The sequence below is a fragment of the Acomys minous genome (assembly GCF_964271855.1).
Source record: "Acomys minous genome assembly, chromosome: 17".
NCBI classification, from domain to species: Eukaryota; Metazoa; Chordata; class Mammalia; order Rodentia; family Muridae; genus Acomys; species Acomys minous.
In genome coordinates, this window is record NC_140500.1 from 54,011,378 (window position 1) to 54,032,514 (window position 21,137).

The 21,137-nt window shown below is 44.8% G+C and overlaps 2 protein-coding genes across 2 annotated transcripts; both read right to left on the reverse strand.

Annotated features, from left to right (window-relative positions):
• Positions 1 to 1,416: 1,416 nt before the first annotated feature.
• LOC311588155 (vomeronasal type-1 receptor 94-like) lies at positions 1,417 to 2,349 on the reverse strand (the record flags this gene model as incomplete). The annotated part of the gene is made up of 1 exon (XM_084765637.1): positions 1,417 to 2,349. The coding sequence occupies one exon, from the start codon at positions 2,347 to 2,349 to the stop codon at positions 1,417 to 1,419; it is 933 nt and encodes a 310-aa protein (XP_084621763.1).
• Positions 2,350 to 15,279: 12,930 nt separating this feature from the next.
• Positions 15,280 to 16,212, reverse strand: LOC311588349 (vomeronasal type-1 receptor 44-like; the record flags this gene model as incomplete). The annotated part of the gene is made up of 1 exon (XM_084765925.1): positions 15,280 to 16,212. One exon carries the CDS (start codon positions 16,210 to 16,212, stop codon positions 15,280 to 15,282), a length of 933 nt encoding a protein of 310 aa, XP_084622051.1.
• Between the last annotated feature and the right edge of the window lie 4,925 nt (positions 16,213 to 21,137).

A 21,137-nucleotide genomic window follows, 5' to 3' on the forward strand; every position in this document is an offset into this window, starting at 1 on the left:
ACTGAATGTCATGGGGACTAGAGAGGACACTGTGGTTGTGTCATGAAGATAGTATGTCTTTATTATGAGGAAGCACACAAAACATATACAGATGCCACTTGAACATTCCTGACACACAATTGAATGCTAGTGAAAACATACGTTGTTGTGTCCCATTACTACATGCATCCTCACCATTTGCTTTTCCATGAAGTAAAATTCTGCCCAACAAGCCGCCCCCCCAAAAAAGGAAGAAAGAAAGAAAGAAAAATCTCACTCTAAAATGGCATTGCATGTTGTCTCTCTGAGTCTCACTACTGTATGCGCCATTCTCTGTCAATCAATGCACATAATACTTATTTTTCTCTCACTGAGTTATCTTACTTTGCATAGCAATTTCATGGCTTGTCTATGTTCCACTGTTGCAGAAAACAACCAAGGGATGGTGCTTCCAAGCTGAAGCCAGGAAGCAATTTATTATATGGAAACAATAGGCCCAGAGGACATCACTCCGAAATCAGAAGCCCTAAGTTAACTTAAACAAAGCTTGGTGTGCCCACCTGCACAGCAATCTAGAGTAACATATGTTTGGTTGGCTCATTAAACGTTCTCAATAAAGTTTGCTAAACTGCCTCATAACTATAAATGTTTTCCCTAGCCACAGAATTTTCCACAAGCTATTTATAGCACAGACAGGAGGTGGGGGAGGAATTGGGTTTCAGAAGAGATGCGGGGTAGAGTCTTGAACCTCAAGGGTTCAAGCCAGTGTGGTGAGGATATTTCCTGCTTTCCTGGCTCCAGACTGCAGTACCCTGTGCTAGAACCTGCCCTGTCCTCTAAGATTGAGCAGTATCCTGTACCACGCAGAGCCTGTGTTTTGGTCATGTGCTCTGATGACTCTAGACAGTTGTTTCCATCTCTGGGAATTTCAAATCCTGTCATTGTTAGCATTGCTGTACAAGCCACTGTGGGGCTTCTTACACAGGGTTCTGTATTGGAAGTTATGGGGATAATTCCTTTTCTTTCTGGATCATATGACTATTTATGGCAAGAAATGTTTCCTTCTTTAATTTGTCAATAAAGCTATAAAAGAGGAGATTGAAATATTGAAAAGTGTTAGAAGTGTTCACATACTAAAAGCGGCATGAGCTATCCCAGGCCATGATGTGTAAGAGCCATGCACAGGACTGCCTCAAAGACTCCTCGCGAAATAAAATAAAATGAATAAATGTTCTTTTCATATCTCAAAGGGTATGTGGTTTAATTTTGTGTTACATGTTTGCCACCACATGGGTTACAGTCAATAATTTTAAGAGAAAAAAACCCCACAACTTCATATTTTCATGTATGCCAAAGTGCGTAGACACCATGCCATGATTGACAGTTCTGATGCCAGTACACGGGCTCCTCTTAAAGGAGCTTGCCCAGCATGGATAATCAAATGTTTATCACTTTCTCACACATAGAACTCAAAAAGTTAACTATATGTTTCTCAGTGCTCATAAACACAAAAGGACTGACTGTGGCATAGCTGTGGGCCACAAAGAGTTGGATATAGTAAGATGTTGGATCATTCAGGAACATGGTTCTTGAGCAGGAGATAATGCTGTCCCAGACAGACATCAGCACGAAGAAGCTCATGAGCATCAGGATGGTCCTGTTGGCCCTTTGCTCAGGGGATGCTTTTGGAGCAAGGCCGGTGCTGTGAAGATGGTGGGATTGCTTCCTGTGCCTGCACAAGAGAGCCACCATGTACGAAGTCGAGATGACCATGAGACTAATAAGAAAGGTTTCCCTGATGGCCAGCAGTGTGGAAAACGTGCTTTTCATGAGGTAACTCATGGGTAGGAGAGAGCAGGACTGAGTGACATACATAAAGTGATTCGAAGTCAAATTAGGTGTGGCGACAATCGACACTAAGAGGTGACTGCTGACGAACATGTAGAAGACACTCAGAAAGAGAAGGGCACAGGAAATGTGATGAGGAGATTTATGCTTGAGCTTTGCTAAACAGGAACTTCTGGGACTGAGGATGATGGCCTGGAGGACGCTCAACAGGCAGGTGGTACAAAGGGAGAGGCCCCTCAAAACTCTGTTCAGGAAGACAAGGAATTTACATACGATGTCATCCCATCCCCTCCAAGAAATGAAAATGTCCGTGGCAATGAATGCCATGGTGAGCAGCATCAACAGGTGGATTAGGACCGAGAGACCAATGGGCAGGTCCGTGGGTCTGGGCCTGTGCCCATGCATGGACTTGAATATGTAGAAGAGAAGAAGGAAGCTGTTGGCTGAGATCCCAATGCCAATTTCAGAGAAAAAGGTGTTCCTTATGTTGGAATTCATGTGGAGTCGGCTGTGCTTAGTCATCTTATGTGGAAACAAACAGTGGCTGGGAACAAGAGAAAAACAATGACTCACCATGAGCAAAACTGCACACATTGCTCCTAGACCACTCTTGCGCCCTCAGGAAAACATGCAGATGCCCACGTGCCCTTACTCCACTGGAGACCTCAGTCATGTCTTGCACCCCACAGAGCATGCTCACACTCTCGTGTGCCATAAGTTTCTGAGCCACGGCTGGATCCTGTGTCCCATGGCGGTTGCAGCAGTGTGTGAGCTCCTTCAGCATTAAAAACTGGGCCCAGCACAAACTGTCTTTTCTTATTTTGAAGGCTTTGGTTTTACTGGCTCAGGTGAAGCATCTTACTTGGTTTTCATCCACAACACTTTGATTGCCAGCTACATTATAAACAGAGTTTTCCTATTTTTGGTGAGTCTGAGTAAGGATTGTGTAAAATAAGAAACCAGCCCTTCCCAATGAAAAAGGTCCCGTGGATTGAGTATGCACTGATTCTAGTCAGGTCTGTCTTTACTCTGTTTGTTTATTATAAAACCAAACTTCTTAAAATATTTCTGTAGCAAATGTTGGGGATGATGACCTATGAACCAGCTGTTTCTCATTCCATTCACAGTCCCTGTTTCCTCCAGGTGTGACCTTGAACACTCTAAGGCTCCAGTCCTCTCCTCTTGAGCATATGGACAGAGTGTGCCTGTATCAGGGAGACACCATGTGCACAATAACATGATGTTTGCACACCATCATGGAGTGTTTGGGCACTTGATGGTCTCTATGGATGTTTTGTCTGTGATCTTCTCACACAGTGCCCTAGGTTTGTGCTCTGAGAGAGGTAAGGCAGCTCATAGTGACTGGTTAGCTCCGTCCCTGCCTGAAACAGAGGAGATAAAAGATAAATAAATTACAGAACAGCAGAACACTGGAGTGGACTCCTTTCCAGAGAGCCCTGGTGGACAAGTCAATCTTTGAGCGCTGCTCTCTAACTGCATCTTCCAGGTTTCTGATCTCACTCTGGAGCCACTTCCAAGAGCAGGGCAAAGTGGGCAGATGTCAGCAGGAGCTGACACATTCCACGACCTGCTCCTTCAGCATGAGAAGTCAGGGGGTAAATAGAGCTACTGCTATAACAGACTTGGGTTATCCCATATTACAGAACTTGAGGAAAGTGGTCCAACTCGGTCTTGAAAGACAGGCTCCGCAGGAGTCTATGGTCCCTCTCTCCATATTGAGCTGTGATACTTCTCCAGATTCCTGTTATTTATGCCAACTCCAAGTTTATATTAATAAGTGTAATGCCTATGTTGTTGAATTGTTGCAATTTCTTTGATTAGACACTGACTAAAACACCATGGGCAAAACCAAGTTAGGTAGGAATGCCTTTATTTCATGTTACAGCTGATAATCCATTTTCCAGAGTCATTGGGGGAGGAGTTTAAGGCAGGAACTTAGGCACAGGTCATGGTGTAATGGTGTTTACCAGCTGGGCCTCCTGGCTTGCTCAGTCTGCGATCATAAGTATGCAGAACCACCAGCGCAGGGCCTGCACCCACAGTGATCTGGAACCTCTCACATAGATCACCCATCAAGAAAATTTACCACAGTCTTGCTCATAGGCCAATCTAGTAGGGGCATTTTCTCACCTGAGGTTCCCTGCTGTCTTCCCAAATGACTCTAACTTGTGTCGATTTGACAAACAAAAACAAAACAGCAGGCACAATTGACCCCTTGTCAACTTGACACTAAACACATCACTGTTACACTATAATCTTCTCTCTCTCTCTCTCTCTCTCTCTCTCTCTCTCTCTCTCTCTCTCTCTCTCTCTCTCTGTTTCTCATTCCGAAAATATTATACTAATATCAGCATTACAACATAAAAATTCCACATTCTTTAAAAGTTTAATCTCCCTTAAATCTTCAAAGTCTCTTTCAACATTCAAATCCTCCCCAAAATATTCAAGTCTCTAAAATATAGTTTCTCTAACCTTTTTAAAGACTCTCTAAAATACCCGGTCTATTGAAAATGCCAAAGTCTCTGTAAAACTTCAATATCCTTTTAAAAGTTCAAAGTCTCTTAACTGTGGGACCCTGTAAAAGTAAAAGAAAATATTAGCCCAGAACAAAAGAAGCAGGGCACAGTCACAATCAAATTCAATGAAGTTCAACAGTGTAAATCTCAATGCCAGGCCCCTGGGACTCACTAGTGATCTTCTGGGCTCTTCCACAGTGCTGGTAAAGCCTTGCACAGCACACACAAGCTTGTCTCCGAGGCTCAAGTTGCCCTCACCCTACAGCAGCAGCTGCTGTCTTTGGTAGTTGTCCCGTGATACTGACACCGCCAAGTTGGTTGGATCTGCCCTGTAAATGGGTTGAACCTTTACCAGTGGCCTCTCTTTGGCTCTCTGCTGGGACTCTAAGGCAGCTCTATGGTGCCAAGCTACAGCTTCACTCCATGACCCCTTCATGCCTTCAGAATCAGTACCACCTAAGAGACTCTTAATTTGACAGCTTTGGCTGCCTGCATGAGATTGGCAGGATCAGCAACACCTGAACCACAGTGTCTGCGTGATGAACCAGAGAGAGGGCTTCAGAAGATTTTAATTGTTCCAGCAAGGCAAAGGTTTCATTTTAATGGTTCTTAACTCAAACTATGAATGACCCTCATAGAACCTTTAAGAATCAGACTCCCCTGTGGAACTTCCTAAGACAAGCCTCCATCATCTGGTCCGTTCTCAGCGTTATATCCTAAGGTCACACAGAATAATCCACTAAGATATCAGCATTCTATGTATTTCACAGGCCAAGGTTTCAAATCCTTCCACAATCCTCCAAAACCACGTGATCAGGTGTTTCATCGTACCCCACAACGTACTACCAATTTCTGTCTTGGTTAGAGTTTCTGTTGCTGTGATAAAATACCATGTCCAAAAGCAAGCTGAGGAGAGGAGAGATTATTTCACCACACAACTTGTAGGTCTTCATCCAGGGAAGTTGAGGAAAGAACTCAAGACAGGGAGCTGGAGTCAGGAACTGATAGAGAGGCCATGGCGAGTTAGGTGCTGTTTACCAGCTTGTGCCTTATAGCTTGCTCAGCCTACTTTTTTTTTATAGCACTGAGGACCACCCGCCCATGGCTGCCACTGTCCACAGTGAGCTGGGCCCGTCCATATCAAACCAGTCATCAATCAGGGAAACGAACCAGGTACTTGCCTACAGTTCAGGCTGGTAGGAGCATTTTCTCAATTAAGGTTCCCTCTTTTAAAATAATTCTAGCTTGTTTCAAGATGACATAAAACTATCCAGCACAGACACTACCCATATGGTGGCATGTAATTTTAAAAAACAAATTCCTGGTGTAAAAATATTTATCACTGAAAGTCGAGGGTGTGGGTGATATTGTTTTATATTTATTTAGAGTGTGTGACATTGTAATGGAAGATATTAAGGACAGACAAAGGGGATAAAATTCACAAGTATGAGGCGCCTTTAGACGTGAGGCAGGGAGTTGGTGAAAACATTTAACAAAGTAGATTTTCTGAAATAGAAAGTCTATAGTATCATTAGAAATGGTTGTCTATAAGATTATAAACCTTGTATTCCAGATAGTGGTAGAGTGTTGATTAAATCAATGGTGCTTGATTATTATCCTTGTATTGTGAGGTTCTTTATAAAGCCTGTAGGTTTGTTTTCCAAATCCCAGTCACAAGAGTCAGAACAGTAGTTTGGGGGCAGTTCCATTTTCCAATGATCAGGTAAAACGGCCATTATCTCAATGTTGAACAACTCAGACATTTGTGTTGTGCTGTGATAACCCAGGAAAACAAGGGAGAGACTGATAGGGCCCCATGGTTTCCAAGCTTTACTTACAAAAGTTTTAATACGAACTACATTTAGAAATGTCACCAGGAGCACATGCTCTGAATGTCATTTTGTCATCTTTGTGTACTGAGTGGCCAGTGCATGGTTTATGTGCTTATTTCATGGAAGAAAAATGCAACTGTCGAGTCTAAACTAGTATCTTGCACCTCATGTCTATGAGCACTGGCTAAGTAAGAAGCAAAGGAGCTCCAAAATACCTTCTCTCATGCCATTTCTGGAAATGTGGTTTTCTTTAATTGCACTGAGCTAACCAGATGAAAAAGAAGAGAAAGAAAAAAGAAAAGAAAAGGAATTTGATCTTTATGAACACACCATATTGTCAGACTGCCCTGGCAATGAGCTGTCAGCTCTGTAGAGCTGGGCACAGGCTGTGCTGTTTTCAGCATCACTTCAGAAAACACAGCCTGGCAAACCTAAAGCTCATAGGAAAGTCAGGCAGGCTCAGAGGCTGTAAATCCTCAGTGATGTTCTCGACATCACAGCGGCTTCAGGGATTCCTGCTTTGAAACCACCTACTTACTGGAAGTGTAATTCCACGATAGCAAAAGAGAAAACTTACAGCGACATGACTGCTTGTCTGCACGAACACCAGCTTGCCAGGAGAGACACAGACATGTCTCTAGTCAACCCACTATCTACAAATTACATGTACCTTACAAATTTATCTAAATCTTACATAATAAGAATCAGCAAGGCAAATGTATAATTTCTACAGAAAATGTTCTGGTTAGTGTGAGCCCTCCTCAGGACAAGCCACAAGGAGGAAGCCTGCCTCCTCCCAGCTGCTCCTCCTCAGCTTCCATCTGCCTAGCTGAGCATGCGTTAGGGAACCAGGACATAGGACCCACACTACACTCTCAGATCTTCAGAATGACTTCAGGGTCACTCACCTAACAGATAAGTAAGCTGTGACGGGACTGGGGTAGCCTGAGGTGACATGCACTGTGATAGCACTTTACACAATGTAACAGAGCAGGCTGCTTTCAGGAGACATGAGATTCTGCACACAGTACCAGGGAAAGCCGGCTGGTGAAGTGGGTCCCATTAGAAGGGCCATAAGGGAGACAAGGAAGGGAAGGCATTTGGGCAGATTAGGAAAAGGAAACTTGCACAGAGCAAGAAACGATAAAGAGGAACCTGTGCTTTTTTCTCAGTTAAAGCTGGTTGTGAAGGCTAAGGCTGCTCTCAGTGCAGAGGAATTAAACTCCCTGTGCTGCCTGAGTCTAAGAAGCTGTGACTTTAGCATTTGTGTCATCCCACAGTTACCCAAATCATAGACAACCCATAATCCATAGCATCATCAAATAGAGGGGTTTGGTAGGTGACACTGGCCCTGCTTAAAGAAAATGGCTTGAGGGTGAGGTGACTCAGGCAGGATGTCTACCTTTGGCACAATCGCAACATTAAAACTACAAAGACACTGGGGAGAGATGGCTGGTACACCAGGGAAGGCAAGGCCATCGCCAAGCAGATGCCAGCACAGTTTTCAGAGATGCCAGAAAGAAATGAACTGTGGGAATGCGATGCGCAGATCATGAAGAGCCTTGGGGCTAAGGAACGGCAGCTGCTTCAGAAAGACTGCATGAGAATTGCATTCTAAATCCTGACACCTTTGTCGCTGGATCTCCGAGCTCACACTGTCAGTGAGAACGTCCCCCCCCTCAGTGTTTCCACACCAACCTCCAAAATCATCAAGAGCGGGTGGCCTGGAGGAGCTGCAAGGCAGACTCCAGCCACAGCACTGGACCCCAGACCGGGCTGCAGCACACCGTGATTCCCTCATCACTCAGAGTCACCTCGTGAGAGGCTTGGCTTTCCAGCTAAGTGGCTGTGACCTCCCTCCCTGGGCACTCACTGCCTCAGTGACAAGATAGGTTGGCCAGTTCCTTCTGGCCTTCTCCTCACACAGGTTCATGAAGAGATGAGGTTTGGGAAAAACCAGAAAACCAGATAAAGACAGCAGGACAGGGTGGGGTTCACTGTCCATACGTTTCCTCAAAGAAAAATAATATTCAGGGTGGGTTTTTTTCCATTTTAAAGAATGACACACAGCACATGGGGAGAACTTAGAGAAAAGACAAAACACACAAGTGCCTCTTCCCAGGATGCCCTATGGCTGGTGTCAATGAGTCAGGGAATGGAACCTGCCACTGTTCACTGTGATTTAATAGTTAGTGTCCTAGAAACCTCATTTTCATGGGTTTCAGTGACACTTCCCACCAGGCTGGCAGAGGCTAAAGGCTGACACCACTCATTTGTGATTTCTGATATTGAATTGAGAATAGTGACCAAGAGCAAACCCTAGAAGGTACATTGCAATCCTGTGAGGTCGCCCTCTGTGGGACGAGGCCTCAAATCTGCAGCCTCTGTCCCTCACAGAGACTTTTGACGTTTTAAGACCATAAACTGCAGAAGAACTTACTTCAAAATTGCTCTACCGTGCATACCAAAGCTATAGATACACAACTGAGGAAGTTTAATTAAAGTGAGATCTCCAGACCTTTCCGTTCTCTGATAATTTGTCTTAGGAATAAAGAAATCCATCAAACGCATGTAACTAGACAACTTACCCAATTATTCATGGGAATTATTTAGTCCATAGGAATAAAGTGAATTCTATATTGATTTTGAAAGCCTTTAAGCAAATGAGTACGCTAAGAAAACATGCTCATAGCACATACAGAACACAGTCCCCTGTGCTGAGGGTCTGTCAGAGCTCAGCATCTCTCCTGCAGATGCTGAAAAGTCCCTGCATCCTAGTGCTCCTCCTCCCACAGCCTGCCTGGGACCCGACATCCTTCTGATGCTGCATTTGGGTGCAGAGCACTTACCCAGATGGACGTGACAGGGGAGGACTCTGCACCTGAGGAGATCCTGCACAGCTTAGTGAAGGGAGTCTTTAATGCATCTCTCAAGTTTGTAACTTTAGTGTCTGTTGAAGGTGACAAGTTCCCGCTGGGGAGCACGGAGACCTGGCATCCCAATGGAGCATCATCCCTGCCTACTGACCTCATCCTGGATAACAGGCATCTGGGGAGGGCTGGGCACAAACTTTGTCTGAGCTCCCCTGCCACACTTGAGGGAGATCAGAAAGTTTGCACCGGAAAGACAACCCCAGCTTTTCTCACTTTACTCCTTAGACTTAATTCTGACTGATGTCATCCCAAGGATGCCTCTCTTCTGGGATTCAGGAGTCCTTGTCCTCCCATGAGCTCCCTGGCTTACCTGAGGGTCCTCCCTCTGCAGTGTGTGGTGGGCAGCCTCTCCCTGGGCCCATCTGCCCATGGAGCTCCTGTCGATTATATTTTTCCAGTATTTCCAAATTCCTGGGGGCAGGATTTTAGGTGTGAGTGAACTTTGAAAGCGAATTTTAAAAAGAAATTGGATGAAATGCAGAGAGTGTGAGGCAGAGCTGGGGAGCCAAGGGGACCTCAGGCCGACGGAGCGTAGCTGAGGTGGAGGCCAAGCTGGGCTCTGCTCTGTGAGGAGCCTGAGTGATCAGCATCATTCTCATCAACAGAGGCAGGAACAGGCCGAAAACACTGCAAGTAAAATGCAATTTTGTGTCAGTTCCTACAGAGCTGAGGCACAGTTGTGAAAAGCAGTGTGTCCCTGGTACAAAATGGGACACAGTGACCTGTACTTAAAGCCCTTCGTCGAGCAAGTCTGGTACACTCTTGATGTCTGAACAACGTGATGACTCCAGAGTTGGAGGCAGGAGGATTGTAAGTTCAAGACTAGCCTTGGCTACACGGAAAGAGTTGTTTCCGAAAAATAAAGCACTTACAATGATATCATATGGAGTGATTAACATCCCAAGCCTAGAATTTGAACAGAATAAAGAAGCAACTCATGTCTTGTGTCAATAATTAGGATGGATGGAAACATAATTCTAGAGAGAGTTGGGCGTTAAACGTTCTGCTTTCAGTCTCTACCCCAAGAGTAGCCCTAGCTAGCCTGTCACTCACTCTCTACACTATGAGGCTAGCCTTGAAATCACCGAGTTCTGCCTGCCTCTGCCCCTCACACCAAGTGCTGGCATTCAAGGCATGTGCCGCCACACTTGGATCTGTTCATGTTTTTACACATTTCTGTCATCAGTTTATTCACTTCTCCTCATATTCTGTCATTACACGGCTTCAAATATTCTCTCCTGTTAAGCCATCCGCAGCATTTTGTTAGCGTGCAGCCTCTCAGCAGCACTTTTGACAGACTCCAGTGTAGAAAGGACATGTCACAACTTTCTCCAGATGCTCTGCTTGCCTCTTGCAGTTGCAGGCTAAGTTATGGGGTCAAGGCACGGACAGTGACATCACTGCTCATGGAGCTGAGTGATGTTTTTGGTGTGTAGCAAGGCTCCAATTTGCTCTTTTAAGTTACTGAGTGGGTTGTGTGCATTCAAAGAGAACTACAGATGGCTTCAGGGCCATCCCATCATATGAATCCAGCGGAAGGAAAAGCACCCACGCCAGCATGAGCAGCAGTCGCCGTAGGATTCTGACATCTTTATTTCTCCAGACTCAACGGTCCTGGGTCTAAAACTTATTCCAGGAAGTTTTTCAAGTGGCCTGCTGGAAGAATGTCTCCTAGGACACATGCGTTAACTTTCACAGTAGCATCCTATATCCAGAGCCGGTGAGGTAGCCAACAAGGCAGAGACAGGAGGATCACAACTTTGGATCTAGAAGAGGTACACCGTTACGGGCTGGCAAAAGGGTCAGCGGGTGTGAAGGCTTGACCTTTAGGCAGTCCCCACAACCCATGTAAAGGGAGAAAGCCAGGCCTACACAGCTGCCCTCTGACACGCCGAAGGACATGACAATTGTCATATTTTCCAGTGAAATGTTATTAAAAGAATTATTTAAAAATCAAGGCTGTAAGGTGAAACAATTTTACAGTTTTTAGACCATGTAACTGTAACATTAAGGGGAAGAAAGAGCCTTAAAATTCATAAACATGAGTTTCCACTAAAGAACTATGGTGAATGACTGGTGTCCATATTTTCGAAAAACAATTTCCTAAAGTAAAAATTCTATTGTATCATTAGAAGAGTTAACATTTTGCCAGATAAATAGACTGAGCACTCTACATAGCAATAGCATTTTGAGTAAATAAGTTTTACTGAATTATTCTCACTGAAAGTGAAGTTTTTCTATAACATACACATGTATTTCTAAAGTGCCAGTCTTACTAGAGTGAGGGGAAGGGCAAAAAGTGGAGTTTTTACAAAGTAAAGAGAAGGTGAGATAATTTTCTGTACACATGCAATGTCTTGGAGACTCTTGTGATGCTCCTAGGAAAATGACTGAAGGGGCAATAAGAGTTTATGAGTCTGCAAGTTCTATAGATCACGCTGTCACCAGTCCATGGGACCTTTTGTGACGTCTATAGACTTACAGAATAGATGTCATCTCTGTGTATGTGTGTGTGTGTGTGTGTGTGTGTGTGTGTGTGTGTGTGTGTCTGTATGTTCAATACATGTACTTCACATGAGATAGAGTATTTGCTGAAGTACTTTAAAAGACTAGCTTAAAGGGGCTGGGGCTGGCTCTGTGGATAAGAGCACCTGTTGAGCAAGCGCATGGTCTGAATTTGGGTCTCCAGTACGCACATTAAAAAAGACAATCCCCAGCCTGGACTCCGGGTTCACTTGGATATTTAAGTTTTATCCCTTCTCAAGTCTCTGATGGGTTTGAAGACCAGATAGTTTAGTCTTTCAATTAAGCTTAGTAGGTTAGGGGTTAAGATGTTTTTAGATCGAGATAGATGTTTTAAGTTAATAGAGATGAGATATGATAGGTATTAATCTCCATTCAGAAATTTAGGCCCAACAAGATAGGAAAGATGTTTACTTCAAGTTTTCCAAATCCAAATGGCCAAATCACTATGAATGTAACATTTATATTATTCCTGATTGTCTCATGATTCTTCCTGCTGTATGTAGTTTATGTTACTCATGTGTAATAATATAAATGTATATGTTTAAAAACATAATAAAAATATTTTAAACAAATAAACAAACAAAGCTAACTTAAATTGTCTGTGCTATATGCTTAACTCAATTTGAAATAGAAGTGAATGTGTGTTTACTCCAAACAGAATTTGTTAAGAAACGGAAGTGCCTGGAAGAAGCAGAGAGAGAGGGAGGGATGCCCTATAAGAGAATAAATAAATTCTTAAAAAAAAAAAACCCAGCCCGGGAGCTGGGGAGAAGGCTCAGCAATTAAGAGCACATGCTGCTCCTGCAGAGAACACAGTATCAGTTCCTGTAGCCACATCAAGCAATTTGCAACTGCCTCTGGCTGCAGCTGCAGGGGACCTGACCCCTATTTTGGCCTCCGTGGACAGCTTCCTATATAACTGACCACACACACACACACACACACACACACACACACACACACACACACACACGTGCACACACACACACAAATAAATAAAATAAAAATCTATACACAAACTAATCTGAAACATAGATCTCAGCTTTGGTATATAGCATGCTATTCCTATGGAATAGCCATGTTTTACTCAATCCTTTTTAGCTCATCAAATAAAAGAAGAAAGTAAGAAAAGAGAGAGAAGAGAAGAGAAGAGAAGAGAAGAGAAGAGAAGAGAAGAGAAGAGAAGAGAAAAGTCTTGGTCCTTATACAGATCTCTCACTGTATCTCACTTGCTCTGTATCTCATCACTTGTAAAGTGGGTGTTCTCTGTCACTTCAGACACTGCAGCTCTGCACACCTAAAGCTCTTAGGAAAGTGAGGTAGGCCCAGCAGCTGTGAGTTCTCAGGGATACTCTCGACATCATGGCTTCAGGGATTTGCTACTTTGAAATCACGAAAAACCTTATTTTCTGGAGGTAGAACTCCACAGTAGCAAAAGAGAAAATTATCAGAACACAGACCAAAGATAGGGACCTGATTTCATGTACTCAAGAGCACCAGCTTACCAGGAAACACAAAACTCCCTCTACTTGTCCACTATGCCCAGACTTTGCAGCATACCCAATTGCATCTGCTCAGCTTCTACATCAAAAGTAAGTCTAGCGAAGGAAAGCCTGTGGCAGTTCTGGCCCAATGTGTCGCTTTTATAGAGAGCACTCTCAAAGTTGTGAACCCTTTTTGGAAACAAACTCTAAGGCATCTGCTAGCCTGTCCTGCCTTCCAGCTCAGGCACATTGGCTCACATCTGCCTAGTTCAGCATGGCTTTTGTGGTCAGGAGACAGGACAGACAGACCAACCCTGACATCAGCAAGATGGTTTAAGAGACGCTCCTCAAACGTAGAACTTCGGAGTGAAGATGCTGTGGGGGCCCCGGGTTGGCCTATTGTATCATGCACAGAGAAAGGGTTGGTGTTCTATACATAAGGGTATAAGTCACAGAGAAAGGACATGGATTTGTGAAATAGGTCCCCTGTGACAAGGCCACCTTGGGAAAGAGGAAGGAAAGACTTAGAGGGTAGAACAGGAGGCCAAAACACACCCAGAGCAAGAAATATCCAGAAAAATCCTGAGCATTCCTTGGTAGAGCAACTGTGAAGGCTTCAGCTGTTCAAGGCCACAGGGTTAGAGCCCCCTGTGCTGCATGGAGCCAGGAAGCTGTGACTATAGACACTGTGTCATCCTTCAGTTACCCTTGTGTGAGTGGGGTTCATGGTTTGTGACATTTCCTCACCTTGAGTGACAAATAACCATTTTACTATGTGAAGTGTGCCTGAGTGTGTTCAACTACGTAAAGCATGTGGCTGAGTGTTTTCAGCTGGAGGTAGTATAAAGTGTGCCTCTAAGTGTGTTCAGCTGTGTGAAGTTTCCCCCTGAGTGTGTTCAGCTGTGTGAGGTATGCTTCTGAGTGTGTTCAGTTGTGTGAAGTGTGTAGCTGAGCTTGTTCATCTCTGTGAAGTGTGCCCCTGAGTGTGTTCAGCTGTGTGAAGTGTGTGGCTGAATGTGTGTTCCCTGCATGCAGCGTGCTCTGGGGAGGTATGGCTTAATCTCAAATATACAGGCATGCTATGAGCCCTCAGGTCTCATGGCATACTACAGCGAAATAACTATCTATGACTGATGTACTATTTAAGTTTGGATATTCTGACCCCATATAAAGCACTTTGCTTATGGTCTCTATTAACTCCTCTAAACTCTGTCTTTTGTAAATAATTCACCATGCTTGTGCTGTGGACTCATGTGTCTCACTGGCACGGGTAGATGCTTGAGAAGTTCCTCATAGACTAAGTTTGACCAATGTCCCTTAGCATGGGGAGGCCGTGATCTGATCCCACATCCTGACACCTCTAGACAGTGGCTGTTCCAACCTTTGACTATTTTAAATCTGGCTAAATGAGCATCATTATGCAGGTCACAGTATGATTCTCTACATATAACTTTGGCTCCGTGGTGTGTGTGTGTGTGTGTGTGTGTGTGTGTGTGTGTGTGTGTGTGTGTTGTGTTTCCTGGATCATGTGATAATTTCTTCTCCAAATGATGCTGCCTTATGTATTTTTCCAAATATAAACAACTGAGGCATTGAATTATTGAAAAAGCCACAGTTACCACATATTTAAAGTAACGGACTATGCCAGAGAGATGGCTCAGCACTTAAGTAAACTGCTTCCTAGAAGACTCAAGTTCAATTACCAAACACCCACACTGGGTGGCCCATCACTGCCTGTAAGTCTAGATCCAGGGTACTCGACATCTTTGGCCCCCATCAGCACCTGCATTCAAGTACACACAGAAGGGGAGGCATGCATGCACACACACTGTTAAAACTTAAACTTAAATCTTTGTTGAAAAATGAAAAGTAGTGTGCTAACCCAGGTCAAATAAGAGTCATTTCACAGATCTCCTTTGGAAACCCACTGAGAAATAGAAACCTCATGTGATATCTGAGTGAGAATGCAGCTTTATTTTCTTTTATATACCTGCCATTCACACACAAAGTAAACAGGTTCAACAGGGAAGGGATGCTTTCAAATGACAGTTTAGGCCACAGAATGCTCCCATTCTGTCACGAGCCACAATTCTGATGACATATTGGATTATATAAAGGGACCATACCCACCGCTGAATAATCAAATGTTTACTGTCCTGCCACACACGGACCTCAAAATTTTAACTACACGCTTTTCAGTGCAAATAAACACAAGAGGGCTGACAGTGGCGTAACTATGGGACACAATGATCTGGATACAGTATAACACTGAGCCATCCTTGAACTTCACTCTCCAGTGGAAGATAACAGTGTCCAAGATGTAGAAAACCACAAAGAAGCTCATGAGCATCAGGATGGTCCGGGTGGCCCTTTGCTCTGGGGATGCTTTTGGAGAAAGGCTGGTGCTGTGAAGATGGCGGGCCTGCTTCCTGTGCCTGCACAAGAGAGCCACCATGTACCCGCTGGACAGGGCCATGAGACTGATGAGAAAGGCTTCCCTGGAGGCCACCAGAGCAGAAAACGTGCTTTGCCTGGAGTAACTCAGGGGTAGAAGTGAGCAAGACTGAGTAACGTACATGAAGCTCTCTGAGGTCAAATTGGGGGTGGCGATGATGGACACTAGGAAGTGACTGCTAAGAGACATGTAGAGGATGCATAGGAAAAGAAGAGCGCATGCGGTGTGATGGGGAAACGTGTGTTTACACTTCCCTAAACAGGAGCTTCTCCGGCTGAGGGTGATGGCCCAGAAGACATTCAGCAGACAGGTAGCACAGAGGGAGAGGGCCCTGAAAAACCTGTGCAAATATATAAGTGCTTGGCATGTGGTGGAATCCCATTTCCCCTGATATGTAAACATGTCTTCGGCTATGAGTCCCATAGCTATGAGCATCGTCAGGTGGGTCAGGGACAGGAAACCAACAGGGAGATCAGTGGGCTTCGGCCTGTTCCCACCGATAAGCATGCAGAGGTGGAAGAGGAAAAGGATGCTGTTGGCTGAGATCCCGACACTCACTTCAGAGAACAAGGTGATTTTTATGTTTATGTTAGTGTGGAGTATGTTGGCTTTATTCATTGTATGTGGGTAGGAAGCAAATAGCAAAAATCTGAGGAGAGATGAGAAAACTCTTCATTACAAATAACTCCTTGTTCACAAAAGCCACCCAACACTGAGCTGGCCACAAGGTGTCAAGTCGTCCCAGTTCCACCTCATCCAGTCAGAACTCGGCTCCATCTCACACAACCAGGAAGCCATCCCTCACTGGCCCCGCCAGAAAATAAAAACTTTCTTGTACATTAAACATTTCCACGAGTTATAAAAGACATTTCTTCTCCCGGTCCACGTGTTTGGTTTGTTCTAGGGTAAGAACTGCATCGCACTTGACTGTCAGACGCTCAGTAGCTCTGCTTATTTAGTGAATTTGAATGGAGAAGATTGCACAAAACTGGAAATAGAGCCTTCTGGATGGCAGTGTGCCCATGGGTCCACATGCACAGGGTCGCTTTATTTCAGTGCCCTCTTTATTCTGTTCCTCAACTGCCTGGTCAAACTTCATTCTTTTCTCTCTCTTTCTTTCTCTCTTTCTTTCTCTCTTTCTTTCTTTCTTTCTCTCTCTCTCTCTCTCTCTCTCTCTCTCTCTCTCTCTCTCTCTCTCCCCCTCTCCCTCTCCCTCCCTCCTCTCTCTCTCTCTCTCTCTCTCTCTCTCTCTCTCTCTCTCTTTCTCTCTGCTTTTCAAGACAAGGTCTCTTTGTGTAGTCCTGGCTGTCCTGGAACTCACTCTGTAGACCAGGCTAGCCCTGAATGCAGAGATCCACCCGCCTCTGCCTCCTGAGTGATGGGATTCAAGGCATGCACCACCACTGCCTGGCTGGGCCAAATGTTCTTAATAAATCTCCAGAACAAATGATCACCAGGTTGGAGTCTGAATCAAATTCTATCCACTGTCTGCTGTTTCCTTGGCACTCAGAAGCTGAGCTCCAGTCACCTCCCCTGGAACATATGGACAGTCAGTCCTGAGCCTGCGTCAAGGAGACCTAGGTGTGATAGAAGATGCTGTACGCACAGCAACATGGAACTGTTTCCGGCACAGAATGCTCTCTACAGGCATGTCAGCTGCTGGTTTTCTCATGCCGTGCCTTGTACATGTGGCCTGGGGGAAAGACTGCAGCTCTGCTAACGGCTGGGCAGCTCTTTCCCTGCCTGAAAGAAAAAAGACAAAAGTAGACTGATGGAGCCAAGGCCCCTTTTCAGAGAGTTTGAAATCCTGGTCTTTCTCTGAATTCTAAGTGACTCTGCATCCAGCCTATGATTTTAATCTCCTGCCATTGATGCCTCTGTAAAAGGACCTCGAGAATCCAATATCAGTATGAACGTACTCTTACTTTTTTCTCTTTTGGCATGTAAAATCAGGGTAGTAAATAAAACCACAATTATAATAGACTTAGGGTGGTCCCATGCTAAGGTCATAATTAAATGTAAAGTATCCACCCAGTCATGAAGACCAAGGCTCCACAGGAGACTAGCCAGCCCAAAGGATGTGAGAAATTCAGTGGGTATTTTATGGAGAACTCATCATTTTCTTTAATGAACATTTAATATATACAAGGTATCTAATATTGTATAAAATTTCCCACATACATAGTAAAAAATCATCAACTGAAAATCAAGGCTGTGAGATGAAATAATTTCACAGTTTCCCACCACATTGCATTGTAATGCATATATTAACGAGAAGAAAAATGTTTAAAATGTTCTAATTTTTTTTCTTATATCCACAGATAAGCATACCCTCACCTCTCATCAGAAAACTTCTCTTCACAGCAGATGGAGACCGTTACAGAAAGACACAAGCCATCCACATGCAGAGCTGTGGGTTCCGGTCTCTGTGGGTCCCTCTACCAAAGAACTTCTGCAGCCAAGGCTCAGAGAAGACACCGAGAGAGTGAAGAGCAGGGCGTCGGGGAGTTTGCTGTGAGACTGTGCTTCCTGGTAGTGCTGCGGAGCTACAGCGATAATCTCAGCACATGACTGCCAGGCCGCCGGATGCCAGCTAAACAAAGACAACAACAATTAGAAGCACAGGAAATGAAGGAATGCTAAGAGCAGGAGCCATAGGCTTCCCCAGGGAGGAGCACACCAATTGGTTGTCCAAAACCAAATGGTCAGCCCTGAAAACAAACATACGAGCAACATGATAGAAACCAAGCAGGCTGTGTTTATGTATGTAAGACTATATATGTATGTAATAGCAATTAAGGGGGGAAAGAGGCCATGAAAATGAAGGACACAGGGGGATGGCTATTCGGAAGGTTTTTGAGGAAGGAACAGGAAAAGACAAATTGTATAATCTCAACAAGTCAAAAATATTTATAAAATGAAGCACTATGGAAATGTTAAAATTCATAAGCACATGATAAGAGTGAATAATTCGGAGCCGAGATGGACACTTGGTGAAAATATTTAATAACTGAGTATCCTCAAATAAAAATTCTACAGGAGCAACACAAAAGAGCTAGTTCTTCAAAAGATCAGTGGCCACCAGTCCCAGAGAGTCTTGATGAAGCTCCACTGAATTCTATTTCTCTGAACTGTGGAGTTCCTCATAATTCGAGGGCTGCTCCCTGACCCCAGTCTCGATGAAGAGAAGTCAGGAGTGATGGACAAGGAAGGACTGGGCAAGAAAAAAAAAGAGGAGGGGAGAAATTCAGTCCCAGCAACGAGGTGACATAAAATAACAGTTTATGCCACATAGGCAATATGCTTGAGTCTGTGGCATAAAAAAACCCAGAAAAATTAACAGTAATCAAGGCTCCATTTGCCTTCAAGATATAAAGACAGCAGTGCTTACTGACCTTGTGACCCATGCACACCCATTGTCTAACTCCCCAGGGAGTGGGTCGTCAACCTCTGTAGAATGGCGTGCAGGCTGTGCTAATTTTGGGTCACGTCAGTAACTACAGCCTTGCGAAGTGTAAATCACTCAGGAAAGCCAGGCATTCTCAGGGGCCAGGAATCTCAAAGCCATATTCACGGCTTTACGGATCCCAGAGATCAATGCTTTGAAGTCACTGCAGAATCTTATTAGTATGGAGGTGAAATGTCGCAGCTGCTTCCTGTCTGCAGAGAAAGCCAAGGAGAGTGACACAACTTCATGTACCTTGTCAGGAGAGATACAAACAGCAGCCCTGAGCCACCTACCAGCTCCAGTCTTCGCAGCACACTCTAACCGTGCCTATGTGAAGGAATGCAGAAAACTGGGTTTAGTGCATCATTCAAGTACAAAGCATTCTGGTGACTGACAGGGATCGCCTTGCCTGTCTTCCCAGAAGCTATCTACTTAGTACAGCACAGGAGATCAGAGAACATGGTGGCCACTCTCTGCCACCAGAAAAATTATGGAAGAGATAGCCTTTTGAAAAACAGTTCAGGCTACAATAGCTGCCGGTGTCCTTGGGATACAGTTGCACCATGCTCTGTAATTACCTTTTATATCCTGGCCTATTAGGTTTCCTCCAGGGCGACTTGATGTTCTGTACATAAAGAAAGGACATGGATTTGTTAAATAGATCCCCCGTGAAGAGGCTACATTGGGGAAGAGGAAGGAAAGGCTTAGAGGGTGGAAGAGGAAATTAAAACATGCCTGGAGCAAGAAATGACCAAAAGAATGCTGAGCATTTCCTTGTTAGAGCAACTGTAAAGGCTTCAAGGCCTGTTAGAGCCCCCTGTGCTGCATGGAGCCAGGACACCGTGACTGTAGACACTGTGTCATCCTTCAGTTGCCCGAATCATGGACAGACTGAGATCCACGGCATCATTAAATAGGTCTCAAGCAAGTGACCTGTGTTCAGCACAACAGTGAGCTGAGCTTGTGACCTGGAGGGAAATAGAGAGTGGGATGGAAAAAGGAAACCCCTCTACAGATGCCGCTGCATGCTGGGTGCTTATGGGTCTGTGGGTGCACTGTATCCGTGGAGGAGAAAAGCAGGGAGTGATGTCCGTGCCCTCCCCTGCATCGTGGGTACAGCCTGCCCATCCCCTGGTGCTGAGAGGCTGTGTAAAGAGCATGGTTTATGTCAGGGCTGAGCAAAGCCTGTCCACCCTCACTTTCTCTCTCTCTCTCTCTCTCTCTCTCTCTCTCTCTCTCTCTCTCTCTCTCTTTTTAATTAATTTATTCTTGTTACATCTCAATGGCTATCCCATCCCTTGTGTCCTCCCATTCTTCCCTCCCTCCTATTTTCCCCTTACTCCCCTCCCCTATGACTGTTCCTGAGGAGGATTACCTCCCCCTATATATGCTCATAGGGTATCAAGTCTCTTCTTGGTAACTTGCTGTCTTTCCTCTGAGTGCCACCAAGATGACTGTAAGCAGTGTGCACCCTCACTTTTATGAAACTGTGTGCTTGTGTTTGTCATTGTCACATAGCTCACCTTTACCCTGCTACCAACACTCTCATCCTTTGCCGTGCCTCCTGTCCAATGGGCAGAGGAGTTCGGAAGATGGCAGTGGCCCTGTTTCATGAAAGTAAGTTGTGTTTTGAATGGACTCGCACTGAGCAGTATTCTCTAGCTAACGATTCTCCTTGGAAAACTTAGAAGACAGTGGGGGAGAAGCAGGTGTCAGTGCTGGGTCCAGAGAGACCATGAAGTAAAGGAACTGTAGGGGTGCAATGGGGGAAACCATGAAAAATCTAAGGAATGGCTGGAGCCCTTTTTATTGGCCTCAGGGCTCACCCTTGTCACTAGGCCATTGCAATATTTCTAAACACATCTTCAGAAACAAGAGAAGACAATGCGCTCTTGTGGTGAAGGAGCAGGAAGTTCCAGAGAAGCCTCATCACAGACCTGACAAGAGTTTTGTCACAGATGCCTGCTGCTACTACAAAGGCGCAACTGTCCTGCGGGGAAAACATCTCCTGACAGAACCTGTGATGTGCTGGAACCCGTGATGGAACACGGGATTACAGGCCTTCTTGCCCAGCAGCTTTGATGCTCTCTTTGTA